This window comes from Carassius carassius, chromosome 34 (genome assembly GCF_963082965.1).
Source record: "Carassius carassius chromosome 34, fCarCar2.1, whole genome shotgun sequence".
NCBI lineage: Eukaryota > Metazoa > Chordata > Actinopteri > Cypriniformes > Cyprinidae > Carassius > Carassius carassius.
Window position 1 is genome coordinate 26059185 of NC_081788.1, and position 21400 is coordinate 26080584.

At 38.1% G+C, this 21400-nt stretch overlaps 2 protein-coding genes across 2 annotated transcripts in view; both read right to left on the reverse strand.

Annotated features, from left to right (window-relative positions):
* LOC132114874 (OTU domain-containing protein 5-A-like) overlaps window positions 1-901 on the reverse strand; it is a 28389-nt gene extending 27488 nt beyond the window's left edge. The window contains exon 1 of the mRNA XM_059523247.1: window positions 127-901. Within this exon, the coding sequence (XP_059379230.1) occupies window positions 127-681 (555 nt within the window). The 5' untranslated portion in view covers window positions 682-901. The remainder of the gene's footprint in view (window positions 1-126) is intronic.
* Window positions 902-4817: 3916 nt separating this feature from the next.
* LOC132114878 (leucine-rich repeat neuronal protein 1-like) lies at window positions 4818-20650 on the reverse strand. Its single transcript, XM_059523252.1, has 2 exons — window positions 20403-20650; window positions 4818-7891 (listed from the first exon to the last, which is right to left on the reverse strand). Exon 2 carries the CDS (start codon window positions 7795-7797, stop codon window positions 5557-5559), a length of 2241 nt encoding a protein of 746 aa, XP_059379235.1. The 5' UTR covers window positions 7798-7891; window positions 20403-20650; the 3' UTR covers window positions 4818-5556.
* Window positions 20651-21400: the final 750 nt, after the last annotated feature.

The window sequence follows — 21400 nt, forward strand, 5'->3', positions numbered from 1 at the left end:
CAAAGCAATTAACGCAGGGCACAGCTTATTAAACTGCCACAAGTCTTTCAGAATTTATCTATCTATCATTCTGTCAGTCCGTCCATCCATCGACATATTTATTGTTGACATCCTCCATCCTCATACCTGTTCTACAGTCGCTGGGTCCTCTGACTGTAGTCTCGAAGCATTCTCGTACTCATCCTCACTGTTATACCCGGCTCCTTCCTCCTGCTCGGGACTGGGACCCCCTCCTCCTCCACTGCCGCCTGCTCCCCCCGTCGCCCCGGGTCCGGTCCCTCCACCGGAGCAGCTCGCCTGTCTCCTCCTCTTACTGAGCCCAGGACCCGAGCAGCACCCTCCCATCCCACCTCCACAGCCCACCCCACCTGACAGCTCAGCCCGACCCCCGGACACGCATGCCATCCCCGTCGCATCCCCCGGGCCAACCGGAGACCCGGCGCCCACCGGCGGAGGAGAGGCCTGCTGCGGCCGGGAGCTGGATTCAGTCCGCCTGTCGTCTCTGGACGGCGGCGGAGCGGCTTGATATGACCAGGGTGGGGGGGAAGCGCGGGGCCTCGCACCTGGCCGGACCCCGTGGGAGTGCTGGTGCTGGTCGGAGCCGGGCCGGCGGTCGGGGTCCTCGGGGTGATCAGACACACCGACCGATGAGTTCGGCTTCTTCTTCGGCAGGATCGTCATGACCGTTCCGTTTTAACGACTCTGAACGCGTCTTATCATTTAAACTCGAGCGTCTTTTAAGTCGTTATACTCGCTCCTGACACCCCGGAGCGAACTGAATTCAATATGAGGTGATTTTGAGGGACAGAACGGCGGATAACAGAACAAAAACAAACCGTCTTCCGTCCCTCGGTCCTGCCGTTGCCACACAACATCAACATACTGCTGACGACACAGTCACGTCATTTCCGTCTCGCGGCTTGTTCCGCCCACTGTGCTGTGCTCATTGATAGATAGACCAGTGGCTGTGCTTTAGATGTCAGATGAATTGTTAATGCATTCACTCGTGTATTTTGTTTGCTGGTCAGCATTTTATGGTCCAGTAACTAGAGTCCACCTCTGGCATTTATTGCATATAATCTCTTTATTATGAGTGTTTATTAAACCCGAATATAATGGTGACTGTGGAATTCAAATCACTGCATCACTAGCAAGTGGAGCCATTTCAGAACCATTATTTTTGGACACCCTGATAATCATAACATGCCAAATACCCTTTGTCTCTAGATAATATTATCATTTTAAAAATGTGATTTGACGTGGTAATCTTGGAAACAGTTTAAATGGGTAAAACCCAGGTTATGTTTCACATAATTTTACAGCAAGTGGGTTAAAGATTTTATAGCTACACAATGTCAAAAATAATGTGGAAGCAATTTTCATTTAGAAATTGCTAGTAAATTTCACAAATAAAGCAAGTAACATTGAATCAAACATGAAAATTTCAGTAGAAAAAAGTGAATGCTGTAAAACACACTCCAGTAATATTAAAAAAAGAGTGTTTTTTACAGTGTAAAAAATATGTTTAACCCTCATAATGGAATTATATATTTAAGTCTATTTTGACCTGGAAATACATAAAAAATATCTAAAGAATTAATATTTGCAAATGCTTTAAGATCCTCAAAATTCATTCATTCATTCATTCATTCATTTGCAGATTTATTTAGGCTTCAATAATTTTTTTACAGTTCATGTTTAGGTAACTAATTTCGGACTTATGTATGAAGTAGGCTACCATTAGGTGTCAAAAATACTTTTTAATATGATCTCCCCATATGTCACACACTTATGAGACTAATGATATTTGATTGACATGAACAAGAACCATTGCAGCATGAAAATCTGAAGCCGAAAATAATATACAGATTTTGAAAGCTTTATGAGGGTTATATTTCAAACTATAACCCTAATGAGGTTAACCCATTTTAAGTTTAAGTGTTAAAGTCAAAGTAAAACATTTGCATCCGATTTTACTTTTGTAATGAACTTTTTTCTGAATGCAATATATCTATAAATTAAAAAAAAAAAAGTGATGTGCTTGCACTGCCTTTCGTTTAAATAAATGCTGGATCCTTAAAAAATGTGTGTTCTAATGCAATAACAGCTATATTTTAATTTGGATCAGTTTGTTCAAATGCTTTTTTTGGACACTTATTATTGTAGCTTATAGTAAAATATAGTAAGAACAATTAAACGGTTATGCTTCATGTTAAATATCTGATCATTTTAAAATCAAACACTGCAGTTGCACAGCCATTGCACATTACATTCTATGTTTGAAAATTACCAGTTTTGCGTGCTTCTGTAATGTTGTGTATGTTTCAATTACTCTGCAGTACTAAATAGAATAGAATAGAATAGAGCTATCATTTTCTATCATGTTTCAGAAAGAGCTGCAGAAGACAATTAAAGCTCCTTCAATACTTATAAACCCTTGAAATAATGTTTCTCAATAGATCAAAATGTAACTGCATTTATTTCATACATATCTTGGTTTATGTATCGATTTAGAACTTCTAGTAAGTTGTTATGAAAAGTTTAAAACCCAATTGATGAATTAATTTATGAATCACAATTACAAGTTAATGATTAATCATGTTATGCTGGGGTAACATGTATCTCTGGAGGAACTGTAAAATTTGTTAATTTTCCATTGAACTTATTAAAAATTGTCATACATACATATTACATTACACATGTATTGTACAGTGTGTCAAATTTAGTGATCTAGACTTCTCAGTTTAAAAACAAAATCTAAAAGAGAACAAAGCACTGTTTTAGATATGTTTGTACAAAAAGAGTAATGTTCAAGAAAAAAAAGAGAAGCTGCATAGTTCTAGTGATATTGTTTATTTCTCTCAAATATTTCTTCAGACAGTCATTTCTCCTGAACTACTGCACATGGACGTCACAACACGTCTTAACAGTGTAAAACCATTATTGTTGACTTTTGAATTGAAATATAACAATAATATTCCTCTATTACAAAATACCCTGCTATTCACTGAGATACAGTAAATCATGTAAGACGTCATTAGCGTCCTCCACCACTAGAGGACAGAGCTGTAGTGATACATTTAATGCTTAATCTAAGGTGACGTTTTCTCTGCCAGTCATAACACACAATGTGATTTACAGTCAGTGATGAAAGAACATCTTAAATACATGTGACATGCGTATGAACAACATTTCACATTAGAACTGACTGCTCACATGTCAATTCTAGATGTTGTCTGTATGAACTTGAGTGCATTTTCTATCCCCTTAAATTAGAAACTAAAATAAAGAGAATAAAATCCAGCATAAAATGCCAAAAAACAACCCTTATAACATACAGCTCAAAAACTGAGCTGAAAAGTAAAAATGAACTGTTTAACTGTTAACGTAACTGTAATGAAACCCTAAAGAAATTATTATTACTTTTGAAAAACAGTAACACTAAATAAAACCCTGAAGTCATATTGGTAGCTTAATAAAAACAATTTCATTTTAAAAATGGACATCACATGACCAGATGTGATCACTTTATATAATACAAATTACTTTATTGTGAAAATGTACCTGTTTTCTTATACTGTTGCTCACAGGATTCATTTATTGTTGACGACTGTGACTAGTGCATTTGAAAACTTATAAAAAATATAATATATATATATTTTATAATATATATAAATACTGAAATATATATATATATATTTAGTGTTACTGTTTTTCAAAAGTTATAATAATTTATTTAGGGTTTCAACGTTTTTAATGAGGGAAAATGAATGAGTGCACCTCAAGACAAGAGCCCCAGATACAGATCCCCTGTAAAGACCTTGTCTCAGAGGAGCACCAGGACAAGACCACAGGAAACAGATGATTCTTCTGCACAATCTGACTTTGCTGCAGCCTGGAATTGAACTACTGGTTTCGTCTGGTCAGAGGGGAACTGGCCCCCCAACTGAGCCTGGTTTCTCCCAAGATTTTTTTCTCCATTCTGTCACCGATGGAGTTTTGGTTCCTTGCCGCTGTCGCCTCTGGCTTGCTTAGTTGGGGTCACTTCATCTACAGCGATATCGTTGACTTGATTGCAAATAAATGCACAGACACTATTTAAACTGAACAGAGATGATATAACTAAATTCAATGATGAACTGCCTTTAACTATCATTTTGCATTATTGACGCACTGTTTTCCTAATGAATGTTGTTCAGTTGCTTTGACGCAATGTATTTTGTTTAAAGTGCTATATAAATAAAGGTGACTTAAACCCTTAAAGAACTATTTTTGATTAATCAAAATTTAATTTGATTATATTCATCAGTATCTGGATAGATGTAATTTGCTGATACACAACAGAACAATAATACATGAGCATGTGTCTTGCATAACTTTTGAATTAATCAGTATGATGCAGGATTATGCACAAATCTAACAGGTTTAAACATGTCAGAACCTTAAAAAATAAATCAGATATTGTTTTCAGGGTGGCACGTGTATTTTAAAAGTCAGTTCATCTATGTGAGGAAAAAACAACAACATAGATTTTTTTTTTTTAATTCTCATTCAATTCAGTTTTCATTCTCCACTCACATTTATACGTAATGTACCAAACTAAGAATGAATTGTGTGAATACTGAGTTTGGCAACATGTTTAACTGAGAACTGAAGCAATCTCTCGGTAATCAAAACGCCATCTCGGTAATCAAAACGTAATCAAAAAGGTGCAAAGCATAGAATGGCCCCATCATTGTTAGCAATTGGTGAATGTCTGCAAGTAAATGTCAGGTATCTGAACCACATGATCGTTATAGTCTAATTACTTTTTTCAATCAAATATGAAATACATTTTCAGACAGTGCTAATAAAACAGCCATTTTCACACCCTCCACCGTAAATAGTTATTTAACAATGCAAGAATAAATTAGCACAGCTGTGCAGTTGTGTTCCAGATATTAATTACATATGACAGCTAATTAGTTTGAGGAAAATGCCAGTTCGTAGCACCTGGGTTTAAGTTTTATTTTCATTACAATGCAGGTAATAAAATGTGACGAGCTGAAGAAAAAATGAGAGCAATGAGTGTGTGCATGTCACCTTGTCATGCCTGTATATTATTTAGAAGTGAGAAAACTAGGAAAAAACTCCCTGTTAGCACCAAAATATCATGCAAAATTCCATGCAAAAACTCCAGAATCTGATGTCATGTGTCTGCATTTGATATGTTAAAGGAAATATAAATAGTGTTGATCTGTGTTAGTGTATTAGCTTGATAAGTGCTGATATAGAATTAATAAATTATATGAATTATTAACACATTGGCATGCTTAACATTGAATTAGTTTCAGAAAATACAATGCAATGCAAAACCATAGAATGTGTTTTGCAGCCCACGTCTGTTGGATGTCTAACAAAACTGCAACCAAGTGTGCTTCGCATTGAGGGTACAATCTAAAAAAACATATCTTTCAGTTTCACCAGGACAAATCAATAATACATACTTGTCATTTATGTACAACAAAGTACATATACTGTTTAAAATGTCTTTTCTATCTCCTTTCTGTTGTGCAGTTACCACATGTATGTTTTTGAAGTGTCTATCTGCGAGTTCTGAGGGTCAGCAGTGCCCTCTTTCTCTTTTTCCGTCTCATTCTCCCAGAGGTTAATAAGTGGTGGGTAGAGTTCGTTCAGAGGAATGGAAGTGGTGTGCTGAATGTATTTCTTAAGAGAGTGGTGACAAGATTTCTGCTTCATGCGCCGTCCCATGTAGAACACCAACAGAGCCATGATGCAGATGGCGAACATTGAGCCCAAGACTGCCGCAAGGGCTACGTTGGGCGGCTGGGCAACCATCTCCATGGCAAAGCTGGCTTCTTTGGTGGTCACGTTGATACAAGAGTGCTGGGTCTGCTCGGTGCCGGCCATGGTCAGGCAGACTTGGTATTCCGTGGAAGGTAAAAGGTGAGTGAGGTTGTACTCTTGGACATCTACAGGGACCATCGCTGTGTAGCTGATCTGCGGGTTGTCAATTTTAACTGTGGCGCTGAGCCACTTGGGTTGTGACACTGTTGGAAGATGGTTGGAAGATGCAGCAGATGGGTGCACCTTCCATTCGAGCACCACAGACTGGGCATGGACGATTTTTGCCAGGATTAATAAAGATCCAGTGGTGTTCACCACCCCTTGATGTCCTCTAATAGGGTGCCCACCATGCCAGTTGCTCCTATCCATGAACACAGAGATGCTCCGGGTGTCGGCTCCCTCTGCATTCCAAGCAACACAAGTGTAGAGACCAGCATCCTCAGGTTCGACATGAGGGATCTCTAGAGTACCTTGATCTTGCATCCGATGCTTCTTTGGCATTTCTCCTCCCTCATTCGAGGATGGTGAAACGGCTTCAGAAGTGACTTTGTCACCGGTGGGTGTCACCCAGTAAAACTGAGGTGCTGGATCTGCCACGGCCCAGCAATTGAGTGTTAGAAGCTGTCCTATGGTGACATTGAGCTGTGGAGGGAAGGCATGCTGAGAAATTAGAGGCAGGCAGGTGTTGCTTGCCCCATTCCAACTTGCAGACACCACTTCCTGAAGGGAGTGGCCAACAAGATGTGGTGGGGAACCACAAAGAGTTATGTGGGGCTCCAAGACTTTGAGGCTTGATTGGTTGCCCAGGATGGGCCCCCAGTTGGCGATACAATCGCACCTGAGTGGGTTGCCATAAAGACTGATTTCATCCAGACTGGGGAAAGCAGATAAAATCTCATGAGGCAAAAGCATGAGGTTGTTATTGTGGATCAGTAAGGTGCGCAAGTCACGCATTTTCAGGAAAGCGGCTCGGTCTATGAAGAACAGGTGGGGGTTGTTGTAGAGCTCCAATTTGGCCATTTGTGGTAAGTTAGAGAACGCACCCCTCTCAACTGCCTCAAGTTCTTCCATGTTGTTCAGACTGAGTTCCTCTAAGTGGGGAAAGTCTCGGAAGTCACCTTCCTGTATACGTATTATGGGATTTTTGTTAAGGTCGAGAAACTTGAGGCTTGGTAAAACACGCAGGGCTTTCTTTGGCACAGCCGTGAGCTTATTTTCGAAGAACGAGAGACTCTCTAGGTAGTCTAATCCCTGGAAAGCACCCTCGGGTATTTCCCTGAGCCCCATTCCCGCGAGAACCAGGCTGTGCAATTTAGAGAGGGGGTGGAAGTTCATATCTTGCAGTCCAAGAATGGGATTTTCTCCTATCATTAGGATCTCAAGGTTGGGCAGAGAGTCAAACCAATGTCTGTCTATTGTCACAAGCTTATTAGAGTTAAGGTGGAGCCTCAACAGGTTCCCCAAGCCTGAAAATGCATTAGGACCAATAGAAGATATCTGATTATGATTAATATAAAGCTCCTCTAAGTTGACTAGATCCTTTAAACACATATCAGGTAGCTCTTTAATTTGGTTTTCCTCAAGGTAAAGTGTGACCAGTTGGGTAAGGTTACTCAAGCCAACGTCTTGGATTTGTGTGAAGTGGTTTTGGGAGAGATCCAGTTCTGTGAGGTTTATCAAGCTCTGGAGTACTGAGGTTACCCTGGAGATATTGTTGCTCTGAAGAAGCAGCACCTGAGTATCAACTGAAATATTCCATGGGATTTTGCTCAAATGGAGTTCGTTGCAGTCAACAGTCTTGGCTTGGTGATAGACAGACCGCGGCGTGTACCATGGGAGGGTCTCGCAGACACACTGGGCAGGGCAGAAGGGAACTGCAAGGGAACAGCGACACATAGCCAAAACGAAACAGACTGTGAGCAGTGAAGTGAAAATGGCTGTTCTCTCCATACTGAGGATCTCTAGAGTGCTGCGCCCAGTAGGAAGTTGACAGTTGGAGGGAAGATTTCTACAAAATGGAAGACAGGAATTTTCTCATCCAGCCCTGCAAAATGAAAAAGAAAGAAGACTTATAAATCATGCAGATTATATGATGCTAGTCGAGTGCAAATTATATTACCGGCAACTTTAGATGCGATATTTATTAGCATCAGTTGCAGAATGAATATTAAACATAAAGACAGCCATTTCTGCTCTCCTTAAGATCACACAAACAAATCAAAGCATCATTTTTGGCAATGACTAAATATCCAGAATTTAAATTTTGAATACTCTACAATTAATTTCCCTGCCAATGCTCAGAGATCCTTCTGATAATTGATTATTCAGTCATCTCTCATTCTAGTCAAAAAGGGAACAATTGTTAGCTAGTATGCAGGATCATTCTGGCCTGCATGCAAAAATACACCTGCCAAGCAGAGGCTCCGACAAACACATGAAAGGAGCCACACATCAAAGCCTGAGTGTGCTGCACCGTACATCTCAATACCATCTTCCTGTAAATGTAAGTGCGCCTGGAAGAATTGCACGATCTTGTAACTGTTGAGTGTAACAGCTCTCAGAGGGGCTTTTGGAATGAAAACAACCTACATACAAGAATGCAAAGTGGCATTTGTCTTTATCTTTTTTTTCAATGTCATAAAAAAGACAAATACGCCGAGTTCAAACAGAAGCCTTTAGTGATGGACTACTGTTTGATCAACCACTATGCCAGGGTCTGTAATGCATTGCTCCAATGATTGCCGCTCAGTGCTAATGAGCTGAATTTAACTGTCATGAGGTGCATGAGAAGAACCGAAGACTGTGAGCTGTTAATAGGTCTTACAGCATGACTCACACAGACACTACAAACGACAGAAATCTAAAAGTGCTACCATATGTTTTCACAAATCCTTAATTGAAGATGAAGATCAACAGAATTAATTAGAACAAACTGCATTACTGAGTTTTGAAGATTCTTGACTGTGGTTCTCAACTATAGGTCATAGAATTGCACTGACGGAAACAAAGAAAAAAAACTTACCATATACTTGTGTATAGTTAGGATAGACAAATAAAGACTCACAAACTTTTAAAGGCTGTGTTTTCAATCAAACTACAATATGTTGACAAAAATTTATCTTTAATTTGTAGTGCCATTAGTAAAGTAATTCAAATGTCATGGGTCAGATTTAATCATTTCATTTCATGCAATCAGAGACAAAAGCATAAATGTAAATTCTTGACTTTGTAGAAGCTAGTCAAATGAAAGTTGATAAATGATGGCGTACTGAGTGGATGGAAAGTGACATTTTTATCGTGAACCGTGTGTAACAACAACATTGTTCAAAGCACATCGCTGAGAGGAACAATGTTTTGTCACTCACAAATCACACATCCTGGCTGCACATTAGAATAGACCCAGTGATGCAATGATGCGCAACTTCCCTTTCTGTTATGTTACATGCAAAATAAAACACTAAGAGGATAGGGATTTTGTGTGCTGGATTCAATACTGAACATCTGTTTCACTAACTGCTCATTCGACCTTAACAAAAAGGTGTCAGAGGACCGTAGTGAAAGGACCTTCAAGAACTGTATACATCCAGAGTGAGGAAAAAGGCTCAGAAAATCACTCTGGATCCCTCACATCCAAGCCATTTCCTTTTTGAACTCTTATCATCTGGCCGGTGCTAACAACTGGACTGCCAGGCACAAGAAAAGTTTCTTACCCCAGGCAATATACCTCATGAAGAGTTAAATGTTCTCTCCTACATTTACTCTACATCGTATTCCATTCCTTGTAAATTCTATTATTTTCCATCTATATACAACTGTACATACAAATTTAACACACACACATACGGATTTTATTCACATATCTTTTTTCTTATTATGTGTGTTTTTGTTGTTGTCTGAGAGCGTCTATCACCAGAACAAATTCCTTGTATGTGCAAACATAGTTGGCAATAAAGCTCTTTCTGATTTTCATTAAATGTATAACTATGCAAACAATAAAGTGAGATAAATGTTCATAAATATGTGCTCTTCATTGCATTCATTGTTATATATTTTTATATGCATCAACATATAGTCGTAGTATTATTATTTTTATTCTTATTAACAATGATGATAATACCATGGTGTCCTACTTTGATAACTACCATGTAGGTTTAGGCTCCCACATTTATATACCATGTAATTTACACTCCAAGAAGTTCAGAAAAGACATGGTTATAACCATAGTACTTTACAAAATATGAAGAAGCTTTTCAATTAATATCATGAATCATGACTTCAGATTGTGTGTTTTCAATAGCAAGCCGCGACAGACAACCCACATGTGGCAGCAGTAAAACAAGCCAATCCAACACTTTCACAGAGACATGAGCTGCCTATTCCATTGAGTCTTGGGGTCTTTTAATCTGCTCAGCCTGTGTAAAGCACTCTTGCATGCAACGATAGGCCTGTTGAAAATTCTCAGAACAAAGATGGGGAAAAAATTACGCACCCTCAATCACCCCCCTTCACACTCTGATCTTTCCATTCATCGAACACAAATTAATTCCCCTGAGAGGTGTGTTAAAGAGGGACGTGATGAGATGGGGGAGGGGACAGTCAGACGGATGGGGTGTGTCCCGCTTTGCTGCAAAGAGCCACAAACGTCTGATGTACCTCAAAGACTTGTGCTGTCACAACGTATTGGTGCATAAAAGTCAAAAGCATCTCATACTGAGCGTGCAATCTCTTGCTTTAGGTTGTTGACGAGTGGTTCAGGTAGGAAAGATCAAATTTTAACAACACCAGAGCCAGTTCCACACTCGTACAACCTGTTCTGTTTCATTGGAAACAAAGCTATTGGAAATCACAATGGCAACTGAGATCCAGAAATCCCTAAAGGCACAATATACTGACTGCTCTACACAAGTATATGCATACAAATGCAACAATTTATAATACAATACAGGTATACAATGTATAGGTATACATACATCGTATACAAAACGTCTGATAACAACAGCATCATACATGGTGTTTGTTATGATTCATGTGCATTATGAGAATTAACTGGACCAGCTTGCAAATCTGGCAGACTGTAAATCAAACTGATTTACTAGTATTTATTGATATTTTGAATTAGTTGTCAGTTTCTATAAATTTGTTATGGAATTTTGTCATTTTAATTAGTTTTTTTATTTTTCTATTATTTAGCTTTAATGTATAGTTTTAGTACTTCACACTTAAAGTGTTTTTTTTTTTTTTTTAAATTTAAGTTAATTTTTTAATAATATTTATATTTTACTTAATTTGAACTTTATTTCAATTAATGAAAAGGATTTAAAATAGTTAACAGTTTTAGTTAACAACGCACTGGCCAAGCATTTACATCCATGTTAGCATATTTGCGTATATTTCTTGCCTAAAGCAAGTGTTTCTCTGGTCCTGTTGTGCTAACTATCATAATGCCAAATCGTGCATTTTAAGACAAAAAGACAACTGTTGGCATACAGTATAGCTTTAGCAGTTCAGATCATTTTAATCTTTTTGATAAGAAATATTGAATTCATACTGAGCTCTCTGACTTGTATGGCAAATCTTAGTGTGGTTTAAAATCTTGTTGATATCTCCTCTGAATTGCTACAGATTGTCTTTTTCTCAACAACAACAATAAAATCAAAAACAACAAGCCTCCTTTTGCTCTCCATTTAATCTCACTGCTGCCTCAAAGAAGCAATTGAGATTTTAATAAATATCCTTTATGATATTTAATTCCTAGACTTCTAAAAATCAAGATTCCAAAGGTTTTTGCAGTGATGCCAGTGAAGAACCATTTTTGAAGAAGATTTCAGTGAACCTTTCCTAAAATAAATGTTTTCTTGGTGTAAAAAACAGTCATCTAAAATCTAAAAATTATCTTTTGTGCAATGGAAAGGTTCAATGGATGTTAAAGGTTCTTCATGGAACCAAAAGTGCTAATAAAGAACCTTTATTTTAAAGAGTGTATGAAAGCACTGATCCTTTAAAAGACTGGAGACAGATCATCTTCAGTAGCTGCCATCTTGCTGCCGCCCATCCTGTTGCTGCAGAGATCAGATCACCTTCAGCGATGAAGAAAGGTGGAGTATTTGTGAGTGTGTGAGAGGAGATGGAGGAGGTTTCTGTGTGTGTGTCTCAGTCTGACTGTATCGTGTGACATTACTTTGCATGCCTGTCTGATTGCATTAGACACTGGGAAGGTCATTTCTGGAAATAACCCCCACGGCCCCTCTGCGTGGCAGGAAATGGGGCCACCTTACCTGATACAATGGTAACCTGACAGGAAGAAGAAAAAAGGACTAAGCCTTGGGGCTTCACATTACATATGTGTATGATGGGACATAGAGACACAGTGAGAGAGAGAGAGATGTGAGAAGAGCTGAAGGAAAAAGTGAATGAGAGACAGAGATAATCACCTAAATGACTTAGTGAATCTGTAATATAAATACACAGTTGACAGATTACAGTAATAAGACCCTAAAGCAAGATTCAATAAGATGGAAAAGAATAAAATAGACAGGAAATTTACCCTCAGAAAAAAAAATTACTCTCTCTTTTTTTAGATACAGCATCTACCAGTAGAGTATGACTGCCAATACTAACCATATATTTTTATCTATTTTTTTATTAAATAAATAAATCTTAAATATTACATGAAGTAGCCAAGCATTCTGAAACATACAATTAAAACATAACATAAAAATCACTACAATGTTTGAACAGTTCCTGGTTTTAGACGTGTGTGTGTGTGTGTGTGTGTGTGTGTGTGTGTGTGTGTGTGTGTGTGTGTGTGTGTTTTCAAACAACAAATGATCTGAACTGCATGTGTCTGCATATCACGTGGCAAAGTCCTCATGATACAACTGAGAAATTAATGGGGGAAGTCATGGCCTAATGGTTAGTCGTGGCCAATTGTAGGTGCGGGGAGTGCATGTACAGTGCTCTCTTCACCCTCAATACCACGACTTAGTTGCCCTTGAGCAAGGCACTGAACCCCCAACTTATCCCTGGGCGCTGCAGCATAAATGGCTGCCCACTGCTCTGGGTGTGTGTTCACAGTGTGTGTGTTATCACTGCTCTGTGTGTGTGCACTTTGGATGGGTTAAATGCAGAGCACGAATTCTGAGTATGGGTCACCTTACTTGCCCGTATGTCACATCACAATTATTGAAATGAACTGAAAAAATGGACTTGACCACTATTAAGTGCTATAATGGGACAGATGTTGTCTTTTTTATAAAAGTTGTGCCACTCACCAAGTGAAGAGCATTGAATGAATGGCTCAGCTTGTAATTTAAGAGAGATTATCCAGCCAGCTGTTCACGAGTCTAGTGCAAAAGTTATTTTAAAAGCGATTATATTTGCTGGAAACAAACAAGCATCCTGATGATTGTATTTACAAGGTGCTCTAAATTTCATGTTCTCTAATGTACACAGAATACAACAATGAGGTGCTACTCCAAACAATTAAAATGTAATGATATGAACATGTGTCCACATACATCAGAGCAAAGTACAACAATGGAGGGCAAGACAATGGCGTTGTTCCCCAAGTGGTGATTGGAGATTAGGAGGGTGTGTAACCGATAACCCTTTGGGGCTGATCTCTCTTTTAGTACACTCTGCTTTCCTTTTTATTTGTCATGCCTGAACACAGCCCCTCACATCTGCAAACATATTGGAGCCGATAAAAAATTAATGGATGAGTTATTATTTATTGAGAGCACTGCAGGCAGATCTTTAATTTTCATCCTTGCCTTTTACTATTGGGTAAAAATGGGAAAAAAGTAGCTGTTAATTGGTGTGAAGGAAAGATGCATCTGGGCCATCACAATTTGACAACACCTCATGACCTCATGTAGTTTTCAACCCTTCATCACTTTCTCACACACCAGTATATATTACCAATATCAATTTTCACATCACACTTCAAGTGGATAGCAAGCACAGTAAAAACTGTTTAATTCACTGCATTCACTGCAGAGGATCCACTGATGATGATGATGAAGTAAAATTTCACCAAATCTGTTCCAACAAAGAAACAAATTCGTTGGCCTGAGAGTGAGTAAATTTTCATTTAGGGGTGAACTCTTCCTTAAAGAAAACCTATTTGACTAAGATAATTCGGTTTGGTGCTACTAATGAGAAATAATGGCCTAACACAAGTATAACAGATAGAACTACATGTTTAGGTTTGTATGAGCCAGTGTCGCTGTAAATTTCATCATAGTAACATCAAAGCTGTGAAGAGAGACAAATAAAAGCTGAAAATGTGTACAGTACAGTTAGTGCAGCATTTAAATTAAATGGAATGCATTTTGAATTAAAGAAACGCCAGCATAAGCATTTTTGCGAGAGAAAAACACTTAAAATTTAAAGCTTTCTTTTTTTGATGCCATAAGATGCAATTGGTGGGCCCACTAAGTTATTTGCCCTATCACCGCACTACTGGGGTGAAAAAACACTGAGCATTAAATATAAAGACCCAGAAGGCAACTCATCCACATACACCCACCAAACAACACATAACGGTCCTTTAATACACCCTTATTGGTGTAAAAAAAAAAAAAAGGTCATAGAACTGTTGCCTAAAGAAACATTACAGAGTAAATTTAAGTTCTTGCAATATTTGAGGCTGTAAAACTAACACGAGCAAACTCTGGCAAAAGCCAGCGTGTACTAAACAGGGTTGTGTGCTATTCAGGATTGAAGTGAGAATGCCTTTTAGGGGCATGTTTACACTTGGAAGGTTTGGTTCGATTTAAATGAATGGTGCAATTGCCCTGTTAGTGCAGTTCATTTGAATAAGATTGAATGATGTCATCCAAGCCTTGTTGTGCACCAAACCAGACCCATATCCAGCTTTTCAACCCTGGTGTGGTTCAAACTGATATATAAATGCAACATGTCTCAAAGACATCTAAAAAAATCAAAATAAAAAAACAGGATGTGATGTCACAAGATGCAACCTTTAAAAAAAGCCAAAATGCTCAAGAAAACCTGGCTCTTGTTGCCCTTTACAGTTCAGTACAGGCATCAGAACCGCTGTCTCATCGCAGCAGATCTATGTGTGGTACAGAGAAATCCCTGACACTGTTCTGACTCCTTTACACATTATACACTATGCGAGTGAACAGCTGCTAAAATACAACAAGTACATTTAGCCCAACACACAGCATTGTTTGGTATGCTCGGTAGCTTTGCTAAATATACATCATAAGTATATTTTCTGTTACCATTTTATGCTGTCATATCCTTATCCTTATGAACCAGCAAACAAGAACTAAATGTATCATTTTCTTTTTTGGTCCAGACCAAAAGAGACAAGAGAACCTAACTACACATGTAAACACAGCCTTAAAGCCCAGTTCAATTCCAGAACTCATTACATTTTGATATTTATTGTTTGTTATCTGAAAATAATGTGGTTCACACTATATGGTGCTGTAAAATTATTTGAATAAAAGTTCATACATATAAAAGAAACATTTTGACAGTATTGGTCTTTGTTTAGAGAATTCCATCTGTTGGACTAATGAAATACATAAAACTTTATTTTTCCAGCTGAGGGAAATTTATTTTGGGCATACATATGAAGCTGCCTGAAAAGACAACAATTACAAACATTAATAAGAATCACTGTACAGTTCTCTTCCTGCCATTCCAGTTCCATTTCCTGTGGGATGTGGCTTATTCAGATCCTCAATCATCATTTGAAAGGAAAACATTTTTAAAGGTCCCGTTTTTCGTGCTTTTTTGAAGCTCTGATTGTGTTTACAGTGTGCAATATAAAGTGTTCATGTTTCGCGTGTATAAAAAAAAAAAAACAAAAAAAAAAAAAAAAAAAAAAAAAGTATTTTTCACACAATTCACCTATCTGTATACCGCTGATTTCACGGTCATAAAAACAGGCTGATGACTTCCTTGTTCTATGAAGTCCCTCCTTCAGAAATACGTAACGAGTTCTGATTGGGCCAGCGGTTCCTGTGTTGTGATTCGACACCAGCTGAGCTCACGCTGCCCTCCTGGAAACGCGCGATTGGACTAGTTTTGGGAAGCAAGTGGGCAGGAGCATGTGCTGGAGATGTACTTATAAATCACAGGAGCCTTTTTACTGACGAGATGCGCATGAAAAATCGCATTCGATTTTTTTGCACAGCCCTTACATCTAGTTACAGTTTTTCTCGATTGGTTTGGCTCATTTCTTGAAACCGAGATGACATTCTCAAAATAACATGGACAAATCTCCAAACCACCTTGCAATTGTTCACAACAGAATGTCATTTTTCATTGGTTTTATCAAATTGCAAATGCTTTAGTACACGTCTCAAGTGACTCTGTGCTTTTTTTCAAATGATTATGTACAAGTAGCTACAGTTAGCACAATGAGCCCACATTTAGCACATTTTCCAAATAAATAGATCTTGCTGATCTAAACTGATTAGTTGATTTTTCAGTGAAATGGTTACTCTCTCCAAAACATATCAGCATGGTTTCATTGTGTAAGTCATCATATGCACAATTGTCTGTTCAACTGTCAAAATTAGTCAAAGATATAATACCATGAAAGAATTTCTTGGAACATTTGATAAATTTATGACAGTACTTGACAATCAATCAGCTTGGAGGTGGAGGGTGTATGAGCATCAGGCTCAAGACCAGAGGGACCTGCTACATGCAATGGATGCTGCATGTGAGGACATCACAGGGGATCAATGTAGGGGATGGTTGAGACATTCACGCCGTTTCTTCCCTCGCTGCATCGCAAGAGAAAATATCCGTTGCGATGTGGATGAGAATTTATGGCCTAACAGAGAGCAGCGCGTTGATGGCCAGGAGGATGAGGATGGTGGCCAGGAAAGAGAGGGTGACAATGGCGACCACTTAAAATATTACGGTACTATAGTTCTGAAACTTTATTTACAGTATGGTAGGCTAGAGTTTTTTTTGTTTTTTGTTTGTGTTTATAACTGTTCACATTTACAGAATCCTGTATATGTTTTCTTTTCACAGTATGTTCTCTAATGTTAACATTTCTTTGTACGAATAAAAATGTTTACAGTTTCCTTGAGTATGAGTGGTTTATTGGAGGCTGATTTTACTGTAAAATCTTTTAGTTTTATTCATAGTGGTATTCTGTTGCTAGACCTGTGCCTCAGTGACAAAACGTCTAAGCATTTTGACTTGCAGTGCTTAAACAATGCCAAAGGTATAATGCATTTTGGGGGCATTGACTATTTATATGAGAAGGATATTTAGTTTTGACACATGGATAAACTGTTTTGGGAGAGATATGAGCTTTTGCAGGGGATCCATGGTGTTGTGCTAAAACATCCAGGTTATTTTGACAAAAGCACTAAATGAATGCACATGTGCCAAGGCAATTGAGAAGGATCTGTGCTATTTTGACTGTACTGACCTTTTATATGGGAAAGGAATCTGCTTTTGAAGCATGGAAGAAGAGTTTGGGGAAAGATATTTGATTTTGCTAGTGAGCTATAATGTTGAGCAGAACTGTAAGACTGTTTGGCCAAATGACCTTATGGTTTTGAGAATGTCATCTCGGTTTCAAGAAATGAGCCAAACCAATCGAGAAAAACTGTAACAAAGCTAAACAGCGTTGCCCTTTGTGTAATAAGTTACAGAAACTGTTAAACACACCAACTTAAATAATAAAATACACTTACCGGTTGTGGTCCATAAACAACGCCTTCTCCAGACAAAGAGGGAACTGCTCCATCTTTAAGATTAATCTTTGTGTGTATCCTGCATTAAACTGATTGAGATTGAGGAAGCTGTCCTAAGCAAAATGTCCTGCACATAGTTTTACATGTGGATTATAATTGTCGGGAACCGAGTTAAACATAAATTGTAACCATTGATCTCTAAGTACAGCATCCCTGGGAAGCCCAAACAAAGGTGATTGGACTCCGAGATGAAAATAACAGCGTTTCAACGACATGGCAAACACAAACGCAGCTCTTCCACTTCTCCGTCGGAGCACAACAAGGTATTCATGTGGGCGGAGTTTAGTCAAAAAACTGTTTTAGTGACGTCATTCCTGCAGGAACTAGAGGGATGTAGTCCAAACGGGTCGTTCGTTGTAGGCAAATTCTGTTAAATAAAATATCTCGCTTGGCATTGAACTTTGAGCTTTAGAATTTTACAGATATTAATTTATACTCTAACAACAACAACATTACACTCTAACTAAAGTTTAAAACATGGGATCATGAAGAACGGGACCTTTAAATACAAATCTGGGTGAGTTGGCAGCAGGAGAGGGTGACACAAGAACTGCAGGGAAGCGAACCGAAGGTAAGTGGTGTTGCTTGGTGGTGGGTTGCATAGAGTGGATGGGATTCCGGGGAGACACGGACATCCAACGCAGAAACACACAAGAAAGCAAAGCATAGGTCACAAACATGACACAACGCTCTCACAAACACAAGACGCTAGACAAGCCAATATATAGGGATGAGTAATGAGTGACAGCTGTTGCTGATGACAATTAACGGAGACGCCCACAAACTAATCAGTGCTGACGCGTAACACACAGACTTCACCCACAAAGTGCAAAACCCAGAGATCACGGTTTACCCACCGTGACAGACACACAGCGATGGAGAGAGATGGAGTTGAAATCATCTAACAGGGGACAGGAGGACTCGCTCAGGGACAGGTCCAAAAGTTATTTCATGTTCATTTGTTCTGAGCCACAAAAGACCTGATGCATTTCTCCACCCACACCACCACTGGCTCTCAATAACCTCTCTAAACTAATGCAACCATGCCTCTGTACAGCCCAAACTCTTCAGTGCATTATGCAAAGCATCAACAGCATCCCTTTCAGCACTTGGCTGAAGAGACGCATCCCACATCCAGCATGATCCAGAGGTGGGACACTTCAACACTCACATAACACACAACCTCAGCCCATAAAGAGAGCACCATTAGGATATATATATATATATATATATATATATATATATATATATATATATATATATATATATGGATGCTTTTGTGGAAATAAATGTACCAAGCTTAATGCACCAAGAAAACTGTCATTTTTTTTGTTTAAAAAATATAATAATAATAATAGATAGATAGATAGATAGATGGATGGATGGATGGATGGATGGATGGATGGATGGATGGATAGATAGATAGATAGATAGATAGATAGATAGATAGATAGATAGATAGATAGATAGATAGATGAATATGTAAATACATTATTTTTTTATTTAAAGAAAATACATTTATTTATTGTATATAAATATTGGTAATGGTATAGAATGGCACTGATGCTAAAGACATGGTTTCAGTTTTCAGGAATACATAAATTGCTGGAAAAAAATACGCATGCCTTGAAGTTGCTTCGGAGAAGTGTCCTCAACATGCATAAACATAAAAACAAAAATTAGGTACATGCACAATGAAACATAACTTGTAATAATCGTCCACTATTGTAGACCAAAACAGATGTCAATTTATTGAACAAAGATCTGGCAATAAAATATCACTCTGGGATGCTATCATTAAGCCATATGAAACAGGGAAAGCAGCACAAGGAAATAAATCTGCGCTTAGTGATCAAATGGAGTGTGAGATCACATGAAGTGAGGATGTAAGCATCCATTATGAGTGTTAAGGGTTCCTGTGCTGTCTCGGATATGTTCACTTATATTCCCACAGGCCATTTTCTCCTGGTTTGCTCCTTCAGAGGTCTTCTGCGCTGTTTTATTTAGAGCAGCTATAATTAAACAGCGCATTTTCGTTCAACACATGCAAACAGAACTATCAAGGCACTTAAATAAGAACATCACTGAGGATACACTGCCAACACTGGGCCGTCAAATATGATATAGGTTTTGATGCATTGTTTTTGCTTCTAAATCATATCTTCAAGATGTGCCTGATATGAAATTCTGTTACAGCAGCATTTCTGATGTTATTTTATAATTAAAAAAAAAAAAAAACACTCCTTTATACTCTCAGAAATAAAGGTACAAAAGTTGTACTGGGGCAGTACCCTTTTACTAAATATACAATTTAGGCACATATATCTAGGTTATATGTACTTTTAAGGTAATAATATGCACCCTTTAGGGGTAAATATGGTACAAAAGTACAAATTACACAGTGAGTAGGCTACATGTAGATTTCTCAGTAAATGCGGTGCAAGCTGTAACATCAAGAGAAAAATACACAGCCTAATAAATAAATAATAAATAATATATACAAAACTATCAAGGCTTTTTAAATGTTTCTTTGTGTTATCTGAGTCTTTTCAGATGCTTCCTACAGGGTCACTGAGTCCAGGAGCAGGTGAAGAGGATTCGACCATCACCTCCATTAAAAGAAAAAAACGAGCTTACAAACTTCAGAGCACAAACCTCCAATTCTTAATATACACAGAACATTTACCAGTGGTTTTATTCCCTACGAAGTAGGCTACTATCAGTTTGCAAGTTCTTGTAACTTCTGAACTGAAACCACGAATGCCAAAGAAATGCTTTTAGAAACGCCCTTACCTCCAGCGATGGATCCGACCCAGGGACTCAACCTCACCTATTTCTCTATTACGTTGCAATTTGAGCAAAAGGTCGCTTTTACTCTAGGCAGTTGATTACTATATTTTGCGTTTGTTTATTTTATTCTAAATATGAAGTCCATTTTGACCCTTGTCCGTTTGAAAGCTTGCCTCCGGAGAGAAATTATTCTCGCATCACCAGCATCAGCATCAGCATCGCTCGCTTATGCATCTTTTACAGTGTATTTGAAGCGCCTTACACGCCGAGGCCACGCCCCTCGCTACTTCTCGTTACGTTGTCATTAACCAGTGGGAATGTCAGACCAGTTCGCTCCACCAATAAAACGTAGGGGGCGTGGCATCGTTCTAACCCATAGCAATGATGTAATGGTCCAGTTTTCGCTCTGCCTCCAGGTTGAGCTCCTGCGACAGCGTCCTGCCATCAGCGCTGAGCTCACACAGGCTCGTGTTTCTGTTATAGACAAAAGCATGATGGCAGAAATAACCCGAACACCTTTATCCTCTCGAGACCAAGCAAACAAAAGATTTTTGACATTTTAACAGAGTATAAAAAACACGAAGAACACAAGCTTTAAAAATCTTTGTGGAAAATCTTTTATAGCCTACTGTATATAAAGATATAATTTTAATGATTTTGTATTTAGTACCCTTGTGTTTTTCGATTAATATATTTAGTTTTTATTTTATTTATATATATATATATAAACAGTGTAATATATATATATTTATATTTTCTTTTGTCATTCACTCTAAATATGGCTAATACGTAGGGTTTTTTTTGCTAATTTTTCTTTTTAACATATTTTATGTTAGCATTATACTACACACACACACACACATACATACATACACACACACACACACACACACACACACACACACATATATATATATATATATATATATATATATATATATATATATATATATATGTTCATTGATTTTTATTGTTAATGACCATAATTATTGTTTTAGATT

Coding starts and splice junctions, on each gene's coding strand:
- LOC132114878 (XM_059523252.1), bottom strand. CDS start 7,797: ATGGAGAGAACAGCCATTTTCACTTCACTGCTCACAGTCTGTTTCGTT.